The sequence below is a fragment of the Nematolebias whitei genome, chromosome 11 (genome assembly GCF_014905685.2).
Source record: "Nematolebias whitei isolate Nwh7 chromosome 11, NemWhi1, whole genome shotgun sequence".
Taxonomy (NCBI): Eukaryota; Metazoa; Chordata; class Actinopteri; order Cyprinodontiformes; family Rivulidae; genus Nematolebias; species Nematolebias whitei.
The window spans coordinates 41,321,735-41,334,307 of NC_056508.1; the positions used below are offsets into that span (position 1 = coordinate 41,321,735).

The 12,573-nt window shown below is 41.9% G+C and overlaps 1 protein-coding gene across 1 annotated transcript; it reads left to right on the forward strand.

Moving 5' to 3' along the window:
* Positions 1-10,585: 10,585 nt before the first annotated feature.
* rassf11 (Ras association domain family member 11) lies at positions 10,586-12,121 on the forward strand. The gene is made up of 2 exons (XM_037684367.1): positions 10,586-10,726; positions 10,793-12,121. The coding sequence occupies exons 1-2, from the start codon at positions 10,612-10,614 to the stop codon at positions 12,115-12,117; spliced, it is 1,440 nt and encodes a 479-aa protein (XP_037540295.1). The 5' UTR covers positions 10,586-10,611; the 3' UTR covers positions 12,118-12,121.
* The last annotated feature ends 452 nt before the right edge of the window (positions 12,122-12,573 follow it).

Sequence of the window (12,573 nt, forward strand, 5' to 3'; positions counted from 1 at the left end):
ACACCCACACAAGTTGGAGCAACATTCAGTAGAAGCTGCTTTGATCGTAGTATTTCAATTCAGATTATTCATATTACGCTGACTCACAACTAAAGTAATATCAGGGCACGAGAGAAACGATGAAACAGTCCAAATTTTAAATATTATATTATAATGGTAAATGGACTGGGCTTCTATAGCACCTTTCTATCTTATCAAGACACTTAAAGCTCTTTACGCTAAAATCTGTGCCTCATTTACCCATTCGTGCAGCACTCGACTCGATCTCTACGAAGACTAATCAGAGCTTTATCACGTTCATACACTGATGGGACACACATCGGAGGCAATGAGGGGTTCAGTGTCTTGCCCAGGGACACATCAGCATGTGACTGCTGGTGTAATCAAACCACCAACTCTTGCATTGGAGGACGACTGCTCTAACCACTCAGCCACAGCCACCCCAATGTAGATGTTCACATGCAGAATATGAAAAACCAATTAGTAAGAGTTGTCTATAAGGAAGTCCAAAATGGAGTCAAATCTTCACTTCTCCATCTCCCATCTTGAGCAGCATGTTAAGAGCGGGAAGGAAAGACTCTCTTTGAACAGGAATAAACCTGCAGCAGAACCAGAACCAGACTCAAGATGAGCGACCATCTCCCTCAAATTGGTCCAGGTGTGGTTTCTATATGATGAAAAGCAATTTTCTCAAGGGATGGTTAAGACTGTCCTGGACTCACTGGATGCTCCTTACCCTGTCTTGATCTGCTCCCGCTGCCTCAGGAAAGCCACAGACATTTAAAAAGACTCCTCACACCCGGGTCACGTCCTGTTCCAACCATCATCATCCGGCACGGGATATGGGAGCGTTATAGCAACGGAAAACAGACTGAAAAACAGCAGTTGTACGGAATGAAATCATGTGCAATATTCATGTTGAATGACTGTTTTTTTTTATCTCTTGTAATATTTTATTGTATATATTTTACTCTATTTTATTTTATCCTTTTATGTGTCTTTTGACACTGAAAGTACAACACCTAATATTGTTGTACTTGTCACAATAAGAAAGATGTTTGAATTCTGATTCTGAGGATGATGACAGCAATAATTATTTTTTACTTTTTTTTTTAAATTACATTATAAACAAAATGTCTAATGATTATCCCAATGTTCTTACCCTCCCCCTCCTAACTTTGTTTTTAAATCACATCTCTTTATCCAACAAAGTTCAGTCAGGTCATCTGGACGGTTTCGTTTTTTGTTGAGACGTTTCGTCCTTCATCCAAAGGACTTCTTGAGTCCGAGCAGCCACAAACAAACAAGCACCACACTCCCATAGTGGGGAAAAAAAACCAGTTTGCTGGTGATAAGATGGAGCTTGTGGGACTCAGTTTGTTGCGCCTCAGATTGAAGAAGTCCTTTGGATGAAGGATGAAACATCTCATCACATCATGCATGTTTTTTTGTGAAAATGACAACATTGAGATCAGATTAGTGAATTTGAACATTTATTTTGGCTGCATCTAACTTACACACCTGCGCGTGTTCCCTCTGAACTCTTGATTTAACTCATTTAGAAAACAGCCAAGTGCTTCTTTTCTTTAACGAGCTCTGCTTCTCCATCTCTCAGTCATACAGCTTCTTTGGATGACAATATAAAACACTTTTATTTTGTTAACTGCAGCTCCAAAGAACAAATGCTTTGCCGTGGTAGCACCGCACTACTTATTCTGCTCTCGTTGTGTCTTCTGTTATCTATATAGACTTCATATTAATAAAAATCTCAAGATGAATGGTAAGATTTCTTTGAAAACCTCAACCTTCACAAAATGAAGCCGAATCGTGAGTGCTCAGATAGACACGTCTAAAAATACGTCTTTTGTAGCACATCTGCTGTGTGTTCGTCCTGAATGGACTGCTTGAGGACATCTATTTATAGGAAATGCAATCCTAAATGTCAGAGTTCCCCTTGTGCAACTATAAAGAGATCAAGCCAATAAGTCAGGTCACTTTTCAAAAACAACAACGCCAGACAGATTTTTAAAGCTTTTAAAGGCATTAACGTGATTTTAGGATTAATGTTTCAGGCAAACACATTTCAAGTGAAAAACATTGAAAAATGTTTGACAGCTTTCCTCTCATCTTCACCTTCTTATTTCACTGATCACTTCAAGAAGCTGAAAAAATAAATAATCCTAAAAACTAATGTTATAAGCAACAAAAACTCTGGTTAACATGAGAGATGACTTCTTCAACAGATGTTCTTTTTCCTGGTGTGGGGAGAGCCGACTGTTCCTGAACATGAACTTGAAGCGTTAGCAGCAACTGAGCTCGTGGTTTCCAGGAGCAGGAGGGGAGTCCGAGTTTGTCCATCTCATGTTACTCCCATCATCATCCTCAGCAGCAGCAGCCCAACTGCCTGCTACTACTAGATTACAGCACCTGTCTGCTCAGGAAGCTGTTTCAGCTCGGCAAGAAGTTTCCTTCATTTTTCTTTCGTATGTATTTGAGGAATCAGATATTAAAAGGTTCATGTCAGCTCAGAAGATGCCCAAAATAAAACTCTTTGTGAACAGAATGTTTCATTTACACCGTCTAATTAGCTAATCTTTAGAAATGTGTCTTCAACTGATTAATTTGAGGGTCAACCCAATTCAAGATGGCCGTCATTTGACTAAATCCATCATTTCTGTGGTACGAAAGGCGGCGTGAGGGATGTTTCTCGTAGAATTTACTTACCCGTGGACCTTAAAATTAAAATATACTTTGTTTTATGTTCAATTTTTGAGGCAAGTTTCAAATGCAAACAAAACACGGTTCATAAATATATTCACTTGAATCTTCCGTTTGTGGATTCCTGATCACATTTCACTGAAGTAGTAATTAATATCCGTGTAACGTATTTTCTGACTGTCGGTGTCACGTTTGCATTTGGCACGAGTTCTCAGAATCTGTCATGTGATTGTAAGGAGCCAGGTCGTTTTTCTGTCATCTTTGACAACTTTACTTTACTTTTTTTTTAATTATTCTATAATTCGGGGTAGCTGCATGTTGGAGTAGCTCTGCTACTTTCATTCTGATATTTTGCTTTTGGAAACTTTAATTTCTCTTTTTCTGGACGTAAAGTGCCTTTTTTTTTTTATGATGATTGTTTCCGCTGGTATCGGATGTTGTGCAGCTGGAAGGATTTTTTCTGAAACTTCTTTACTTTTGGACATTTGTTATGGTGCGTAACCATGACAACAAGATTTTTTATTATTTTTTTTTACAACCGGGAGCTGCTGATTAACATTTCAAAAGCTCAAATAATATCTCAACTACAGTCCCAAATCTCAAATGAGTTGAAAAGGAGGCGCCGTGGATGCATCCCGGCTCCCTGCTGGCGGTGCTCGAATGCCTTACCACCAAGATCCTGGAACTGGCAGGAAGCATGGCTCGAGACAGCAGAAGGGCTGGGATCGTCCCCCAACACCTACAGACAGCTGACTGCAGTGACGAGGAGCTCAGCAGGTTGTTGGGAGGAGTGGCCATCGCTCTGGGAGGAGTTCCGCCTGGCATTCAGGCGGTGCTGCAGCCCGGGGAAACCGAGAGGCCAGTCGAGTCTGGGTGGACGGATCAGATGGCATCTGTGTTCAGTTTCTTCGGATCTGCTGTGGGACAGACCTTTACAAGAGATCCTTCCTGCCTACAGTCATCAGCATCTATAACATCTCTTAATGAAACGAGAGTTACAACATTTAATTTCTCTTTGGGATTAATAAAGTATTTTTGAATTTGAATTTACTAACGAACTGAGCCTTCCTGAAGTCTGCTTCCTGGTACGAACTTCCATCCAGGTTTGTTTCAGAGCATACCGGACGTTTGAGGGTTTTCAGTTCAACTTGGCAGTTGTGAAAGCAGCCCAGGCCACCATGCCACTTCCACCATGCTGGTGCCTAGACATTATTGCCTCTATCTATTGGCCAATTCAACCACTGTGTGTGAGCAAGAGGTATGATGGGAATCAAAAGTCGAATTGTGAGAACAAGAAGAGAAGCGGGAACCAAAAGAAAAATCAGATTTAACAATAAAGGAGAATATTTACACCAGGAGGCGCGATGACGAAGGATTCAGGAGGCCATGAAACACAAGAACCCAACAGAACTGGGAAAAAAAAAAACACTCAAATATACAAAGCATGAATACAGAAAACAAGCTCACTTAAAAAAAAGAAAAGAAAATAGCAGATACCATAAAACTATGACATGCAGACCTGAATCTTTTAAATATAAACTTTTTGGGATATTTCCCAGCTCAGTTGGAGAAACCTCACTGCTAACAGTATCATGCTGCTAACTGGACCATGTTGCTAAGAGAACCTCACTGTCATCAGAACCACTCTGCCAATAGGACCGTGCTGCTGTAGATTTTTTTCTGTTTCACTTTTGGCGCCTTGTTTCTGTATTTTTGTTGCATGCTTTGAATAAATCCCAGTTTATTTTAGTTTTGGGGCTCCGAGCTCGACTCCGCTCGCATTAAGTGTGTAAATTATAGCCGAACAGAACCTATGAGACTCGTGCTGCTGTTGTTCGGTGAATTGTTTTGCACTTTTAGTGAGTAGTGTATATCTTAGATCTTTTAGCGTACCATTGGGCGATCGTTTAGCGTACATCTTAGTTTACATCTTAGATCCTTATTTATTGTTTATTTTTACACTTTATATTTTTGCTGTTGTTGAATGTAACTGGGACCCAGTGTACACAATTTCGTTCCACCTCATGTACCACATACGATGCGAATGACAATAAAGAACCTTGAAAGACAGGTTTTTTTCAGCCAGCCATATGACTAATGTATCTGTTTGAAATACATTTTACCATACCATACCATACCAATTTATTTATAGAGCACTTAAAACAGCAACAAGGCCAACCAAAGTGCTGTACAAAAGAAAACAAACATGCACAGCGGACAGGAAAACATAAAATAAAAATACAGATACAAATAGCAACAGAAGCTAACTAAAATGGCCAACAGTGTAGAGTACAGACCGGACCAAAACAAATCACACCGTGTTAAAGGCAAGAGAATAGAAGTGGGTCTTCAAGCGAGACTTAAAGACTGAGAGTGTGGGAGCCTGCCGGACACTCAGTGGCAACTCATTCCACAGTCGTGGACCTGCAACAGAGAAAGCCCTGTCACCCCTGAGCTTACGACGGGTTTCTGGGACTGAGAGAAGCATCTGGTCTGCTGACCTCAGAGAGCGCGGTGGGACATATGGCTGCAGAAGATCAGTGAGATAGGATGGGGCGGAACTGTTCAGTGATTTGAAAACATACATGAGAATTTTGAATTGGATCCGAAGGTGAATGGGTAGCCAGTGCAGGGAGGCCAAAACTGGCGTGATGTGCTCTCTATAGCCTGTACCAGTTAAAAATCGGGCTGCAGCATTTTGGACCAGTTGTAGACGTGCAATGGAGGACTGACTGATTCCAAACAGAAGTGAATTGCAGTAATCAAGCCTAGATGTTATGAAGGCGTGGATCACTGTCTCAAGGTTCTTTTTGGAGAGTATAGGCTTCAGCTTAGACAGCCGTCTCAGCTGAAAAAAACAGGATTTGACCATCATGTTTACGTGACTGTTGAGTTTTAAGGACGGGTCCATTATCACCCCCAGATTAGTGACCTTTTGTTTCTCTAGCGGGGCTAGAGAGAAAAGGTCAATGTCATGGTTCATGAGTGAGCCACTGGGATGGAACAGCATGACTTCAGACTTCTTCTCATTGAAGCTTAAGAAGTTTAAAGCCATCCAGTCCCGGATGTCAGCCAGGCAGTCAAGAAGAGGCTGAATAGAGCGTGTGCCTCTGTGCCTCAGGGGAAAGTAAATTTGGCAATCATCGGTGTAGAAATGAAAGGGTATGTCGTGTTTGCGGAAGATAGCACCTAGTGGCAGCAGGTATAAAGAAAAGAGAAGGGGACCGAGGATGGACCCCTGTGGTACCCCCCACTGGAGCGCTGTCGATGCCGAACTAAAATCTTTGATATTGACACAGAAGGTTCTGTCAGAGAGGTAGGACCCAAAACATTTAAGGGCTGACCCTGTGATGCCCACCCACTGCTCCAGTCTAGAAATGAGGATGTTGTGGTCGATGGTGTCAAAAGCAGATGTAAGGTCCAATAGGACAAGCAGCACAGAATCACCTGCATCTGTGGATATGAAAATGTCATTAAAAACCTTCAGTAGAGCAGTTTCAGTGCTATGGAGAGATTTGAAGCCAGATTGGAATAACTCAAGGATAGCGTGATCCCCCAAAAACTGTTTCAACTGAGACTCCACAATTTTTTCCAGTAGTTTAGAGGTGAATGGGAGTCTGGAGACAGGCCGGAAGTTGGACATGACTGAGGGGTCAAGGTTAGGTTTTTTCAGGAGGGGCTCGACAGCAGCATGTTTAAAAGTTTTTGGCACCACACCTGAGGATAAACTGCTATTCAGAATAGCGAGGATAAAAGGACCCAGGGTAGGAAAAACTTCCTTTAGTAGACGAGGGGGGACCACATCAAAGGGGGAACCAGATGGCTTCATGCTGCACATTACCTGCTCCAGAGAGGACAGAGAGATGGGCTCAAAGTGGTCAAACACAGCCACGCACTGAGATGGGATGGACAGATCATGAGCTGGTGGAGAAATGAGTGCCCGGGTGTTTGCCACTTTTTCTAAAAAGAAATGGAGGAAGTTTTCACACAGCTCAGTTGAGGCTTTTCCGAATTTTAAGCTTTCTTCATTGTTATTTACATTTTAGTGCACACGTGACAATAAACCTTGTGAAACTGAGTTTTTATTAATTTAAACCACTCTGAACATCATCTGAAAGCATCACAAACAATAAGGAAGGAAACTCATTGTTTTCTGAGCCGTCGGCAGCACAGCCGCTCTGCGGACGAGCTGGAGTTGCAGCTTGTTTACATGTTCTGTTTGACTTGTAATCTCTCTTCCTGTCTGAAAGATGCAGAGAAACAACCGGAGCTAAAAGCGACATCACGCTCAGCACAGCAAGTTTTACACGAACTGAGACGAGTTTAGAAAATACAAGGATGATCTGCTCATCTGAGCCTGTTAAATGTGTTTATTTAAAACAAAATGCTAAGAGAATTTAACAATAATCATAATTTTGTTATGGTATGTTTTTGTTTTGCTCCAAATTTCAGCTGCATGTTCGTTTGTATTAGAGGCTTGAGCTGGTTTTTGTTTCACAGAAACAAAATGTACAGTGATTTCACGATGAGGCTTCAAGTGGAAATTCAAAACTTTTGGTTAATGAAGTTACAGAACCGGACCACAACTGTTTTTTTATTTAAAAACAAATTGAAAAGATATTTAACCATCTTGTGCTACAGATTCTGGACACATCCCTCACAACTAAAAGAGACGCAGATAAATATGAGCGGTTATCCAAAAATAAAATGTGGAAAAAAACTACAGTAAAACCTTGAAATGAATGCGATGCTGATTCTCATGTGATATTGGTGAGATGTCACGCTCAGTGTGTTGTGAATGCCTCCCAGATGATTCCACATCAAACTTTAGCTCATCTCCATCTCCTACAGCTGATTTGTTGTGGGATGGTGGTGGTCTCCTCCCAGTGGGATGTGCCTGGAAAACCTTCAAAGGAAGTGTCTAACTCTAAAAGATGCCTGGACCACCTCAAGCGACTCCTGATGCGAAGGAGCAGCGGCTCTCCTCCGAGCTTTCTCCTGATGATGGAGCTCCTCACATCTCCAGGGCTGAGCCCAGCCCCCCAACGAAGGAATCTCATTTCAGCCGTTTGTATCTCGTTCTTTAGGTCACGATCCAAACCGCATGCCCATAGGAGAAAGATGGAATGTTGACATAAACTTTACTTCAGTATGTGTAAAATGGGTTGTTCCAATGTCCATGTTGAATGAGGTCGCTTATTTGTGGCAGCCATGTTGAATTGGGTCGACTCCAAAAGTTAATCAATTATATCATCCAGGGCTTAATTTGTAAACCGATTGATGCAGGAGCGCGAATAGCAGGGGTGAATCTGGGGGTCATCCCCCATAAAATTTTGAATAAAGTAGATGTGATTTCCTGCATTTTGGTGTATTTTAACAGGTTGTTAAACATCTATTTTTTACCTACTTCTGTCAAGCATCCTACCCCCCACCCCTTTACTTGACGGTTCCAAGCCCGACTCTTCTCCGCTGAATTCACTGTCCTACTCGTTGTTGTCCCGACTCCACATGAGAAACCTCCAGGCCTCCTCCGTCCGTTCATGGCGGCTGCCTGTGGGCTCCTGCCAGCGTACGACTGCCTGGTTAGCTCGGCACTCACCCCCACCACTCGCTCGCTCCTGCTCCAATCTGGATTGCCGCTGCCTTCAGGTGCTTCAATTCTCAGTTGTCCAACTAGGACAATGAGGCGGCTTTTTTAAAAAAATGAAAGTAAATTGGACTGTCTTTACCACATTTTGATCGCGGTTATTTTGACAAATTAGTGCCGTTGTTTTGATACGTGATGTGAATAATACACAAACATTTCTCTCATTGTACTTTTAATAAATAATCTAATTTTTATTAATGACCCACTTAAAGTGTAGAACTGATTTGCAATTTAGTTGTGCTGTTTAATTATATTTTTGAAAGTTTTAATAAAATTGCGTGATGACTTTGGACTTTTGGGCGGGGGGGGGGGGGGATTTTTTTAAGGGTAAAGGTGGAAATGATGACTTGAAGTCTCGCTACCCACAAGCTGTCAGATTACTGAACATGTATTTGTCCCTTTGACCCTCAAGCCATCAGACTGTTCTACTCCCCCCAGTACAGTAAAAATAGAGCCTTGTAAGTCTGCAGTACCCCAGACACTTATGTGTATGTATGTTTACATATACATATGCATATGTATATACTGTACATCACGTGTCCAACTCAAGGCCCGGTGGCCAAATGTGGCCCTCGTTGACATCTTGTCTGGCCCAAGAAGATATGTTAAACGTAAAATACTTTTATCACTTTAATTTTTTTCAGTAATCTTTGATTATGTCAAAAGTGCAGCAGGGAACGTCAAATGAGACCAGTCAAACTCTTGAGGAACTTGCAACCAAGAAAAGATGTCGAGTATCTAACTTGAGTTAATGTAGATTCTGAAATTGGCCCTTATTTTGAAAAAGGTTTTAATTCTGGCCCCCTTTTGTGAGTTTGACACCCCTACTGTACATGTAAGCTTGTGTGTGTACATATATATATATATATATATATTTATATACATACATATACAGTATATATAGGTTAATCATGAATGTTGTACTCCCTACCAACTTGTGCATGTGCATATTCAGACCTGAATCTGAATAATGTCTTTTCCCAAATTTGTGTATTCTGCCTTTTTTTCCCCCCTTCATTATTTTATGTGTCTTTTTTCTGTATAATTAGAAAATGTTACTGGATGCCTCAAAGTTCCCCACCTGGGATTAATAAAGTATCTATCTATGTCCCTTGTGCCTATACATCATGTATGAATGTCACTACTTTACCCTCATAATTCAATTAATCTCCATGTTTCTACCTGTGCAATAACCTGTCACACAACCTGTGTAGTTTATGTTATGTGCATTATATATATATATATCATGTGCATTTAAACATATATTACTACCTTGAAATACTTGTACACACAAATTCATCCTACTTGCACTGTTAAAATTCTACCACGTTGTTTACCATTTTTCTTTTGGACCTTGTAAATATTGTATTTATTTTCTTTTTCACTTTTTTTGGTACTTTATTTTGTACCCTTTTTGCATGCTTTAGTATTTTTTGTTTGTTGTTTATAACGAGTCAAATCGGTTCTTCTCACCCTGAACATTTCATTGTACTGTTAACCTTGTGTTAACCTGCATATGACAAATAAAACAACGTAACAAGGGGCAAGCTTGTAAGTGTTATTGTGTTTAAAATGAGTGTTTATGTAATTATTTTCAGTTCAGTCATATTTGTTCATAACTTTATTAGTAAGCCTGAGAGTAACCGGATCCAAGCAAACAGCTAACAGAACGCACCCTGTCAAAATAAGAGTTCCGGGATCCTGTTCCAGCAGGATCCAGTGCATCCAGTGATTACTTTCTGGAGATTTCTTTAAAATTAATTCAGTGGTTCATGAGATATTTTGCTGACAGACAGAGTTGAATGAAAGCTTTAGTTGGAATTCCAAACTTTTCTTTAAGGTGGAATTACTAATTGCTGCACCATGCTCCTTCCCCCCGCCCCTCAAAGTTGTTTTGCAAATGGGTGGGATCATAAATGGTCCCAGTGGTAGATGCTTACAGGAATCTTAATAATTCCTAATTGCTCCGCAGTTCCTCCCTGCCAGAACATTCACACAAAGGTCTGAGCATCATTTCAGAAAACAGGACAATACGGTAGGTCTCTAGATTTTATGTGCCCAAGTCGTTATTAACAGTACGGAAATTTTCTGCAGATGTAGACAATGACTTACGCAGCCTCAAGCTTGACCAGAACATGATGTGTAGACAGATTAGAACAGAGTGGATGTTAATGAGGGTCATTTAGCTGTCTCCGCCACTTCCTCCAACAGAGTCTTCGTTCAGTGAGCTACACACTAAAGATCACATGCGGGGCAAGATGGAGGTGAAGGTGTCTGTGAACGGCGTCCCACGAGTGGTCTGCGGAGTTACGGAGGATACAACATGCCAAGAAGTGGTCCTGGCATTAGCTCAAGCCCAAGGTATGTACATCTGCAGGTCTGTGTGCGGTAAAAATCATCTTCAAACACAATGTCTGAACTCTTCAGGTCAGCCTGGACGCTACACGCTATGGGAGAAATTTAAAGACTTCGAGCGGTGCATGACCCCCGAAGAACACCCTCTGGAGACCCTAAAGAAGTACGGTGAGCAGGCCAGAGAGGTCCAGCTCATCCTGCGTCACAACGACCCCTCTGCCTGGGATGAAATGAGCAGAATGAAGGTCGGCAGGTACCAACCCTGCCCGCCGCTGAGGCGAAAAGATCCGGGTGCCAGAATGAGGAGAGGCAGCGGCTCGCTAAGTTTACAACGTCAAAGCTTGCCGCGGTTGTCGTGTTTGAAGGAAGAAGCCGAGCAGAAGACAGAGGACCTGAAGAAGACTAAAAGAAAGTCTCTGACGCTCATGGAGGAGGCCTGGGAATGGCTGGAAAGTCTGGGGAAGGGGAAGGTCTACAGTACGGCAAGTGACAAGCAAAGCAAGAAGAGAACAGAGAAAAGAAATCGTGCCTCTTTGGATTTGACTCTCACTGTTGAGAGAGACACCACAGACCAAAGAGGCAAAGTCCGAGGTCAGAAAGCCCCTAAATCAGACCTGGACCATCAAACATCCTGTTGCATCGGAAACCAAACCAGCGATAAGGAAAGCAAACACTCCAAGAAAACCCAGGAAGTGAGATTGGACTTCAGCAAATCAAACGGCACGACGAGCCAAGATGAGAAAAACCGTGCAAGAGAAACCATCGTTCAGCAGCTGCTGAGCCTGCAGGATTTACAGGTCCAAATTACACACATGGACAAACAGATTGTTGAACTTGAGGAACGACAGAAGGCCCAAAGAGCTGAAGAGGAAACCCGTGAAAGATTAGTCAGTGAGCAGACGGAGCAGGTAAAATTTTGGGAGAGCGAATTAAAGGCAGAGGAAGATTACGAGAAAGATTTGCAGCATCAGTTCCTCGAGCTGAGAGCCAAAGCTGGGGAGTGCAAGGCTCAGCTGGAGGAGTACAAACACAAAATACAGGGCGTTCATTTCTTTGGTGGTCTGGTTGATCAGGAGGATCCAGAAACAGCTGTAGAAGTTGGTGCAAACGCTGAAATCCCAGCAGGTTCAGCCAAGGATGAAAATCGGGGGAAATCAGATTCTGATGTGGATGCTGATGTTAACAGGAAGTTCCTGCCCCGTGAAGAAGCCAACCCCCCTCCTCCTCCTCAAGCTCTAGTTCCTCCCAATCAGATAAAGGAGCGGCGGCTCACAGGACCCACTGAGATAAAGGAGTGGTGGACTCGCTGGTCAGAAACCCAAAATGCTCAGACACAAACAAAAAAGGTGATTCACCGCTCGGAGCTGACTATTTATCTGGGCAGTACCAAGGTTTAGAAAACAGGAAGTCCTTAATGCTCCATTGTATTATAGCTGGGGTTATTTCAGCGGAAATACACAGTATCTGCTTCAGAAGAGTTTTACTAAAGTATTTTAATGGAAAAGCTTTATTGTATCTATAAAACTGCTTTACTTGCAGCTTTTCCTCAATGTTTCTAAAGTGAAACAGAAATCTTTTTATTCTGAAAGACAAAAGATAGACTACCAACCTCAGGAATTCACTTTATGGACTGGATTGAAGCACGAGTGTCGATTTTTAAATTTGTATTTTGTTTTTACCATTAAAACGGATTCTCATTTTTGTTTTTGGTGTTAATCTCTGATCTACAAAACTTTTGCAGCTTTTCCCCCCTTTCAGAGTTGTGCTTAAATTAAAGGCGTCATGTTCCTTAACGGAACGTTTTAGGCTGAGATCGTGAATTGAACATAACCAAGGTCATTTATTCAAATCTT

What these genes read in the sequence shown, in the direction of transcription:
- rassf11 (XM_037684367.1), top strand. Translation starts at nt 10,612, where the DNA reads ATGCGGGGCAAGATGGAGGTGAAGGTGTCTGTGAACGGCGTCCCACGA. An exon ending in GGCATTAGCTCAAGCCCAAG is followed by an intron (nt 10,727 to 10,792) that starts GTATGTACATCT and finishes TGAACTCTTCAG; the next exon opens with GTCAGCCTGGACGCTACACG.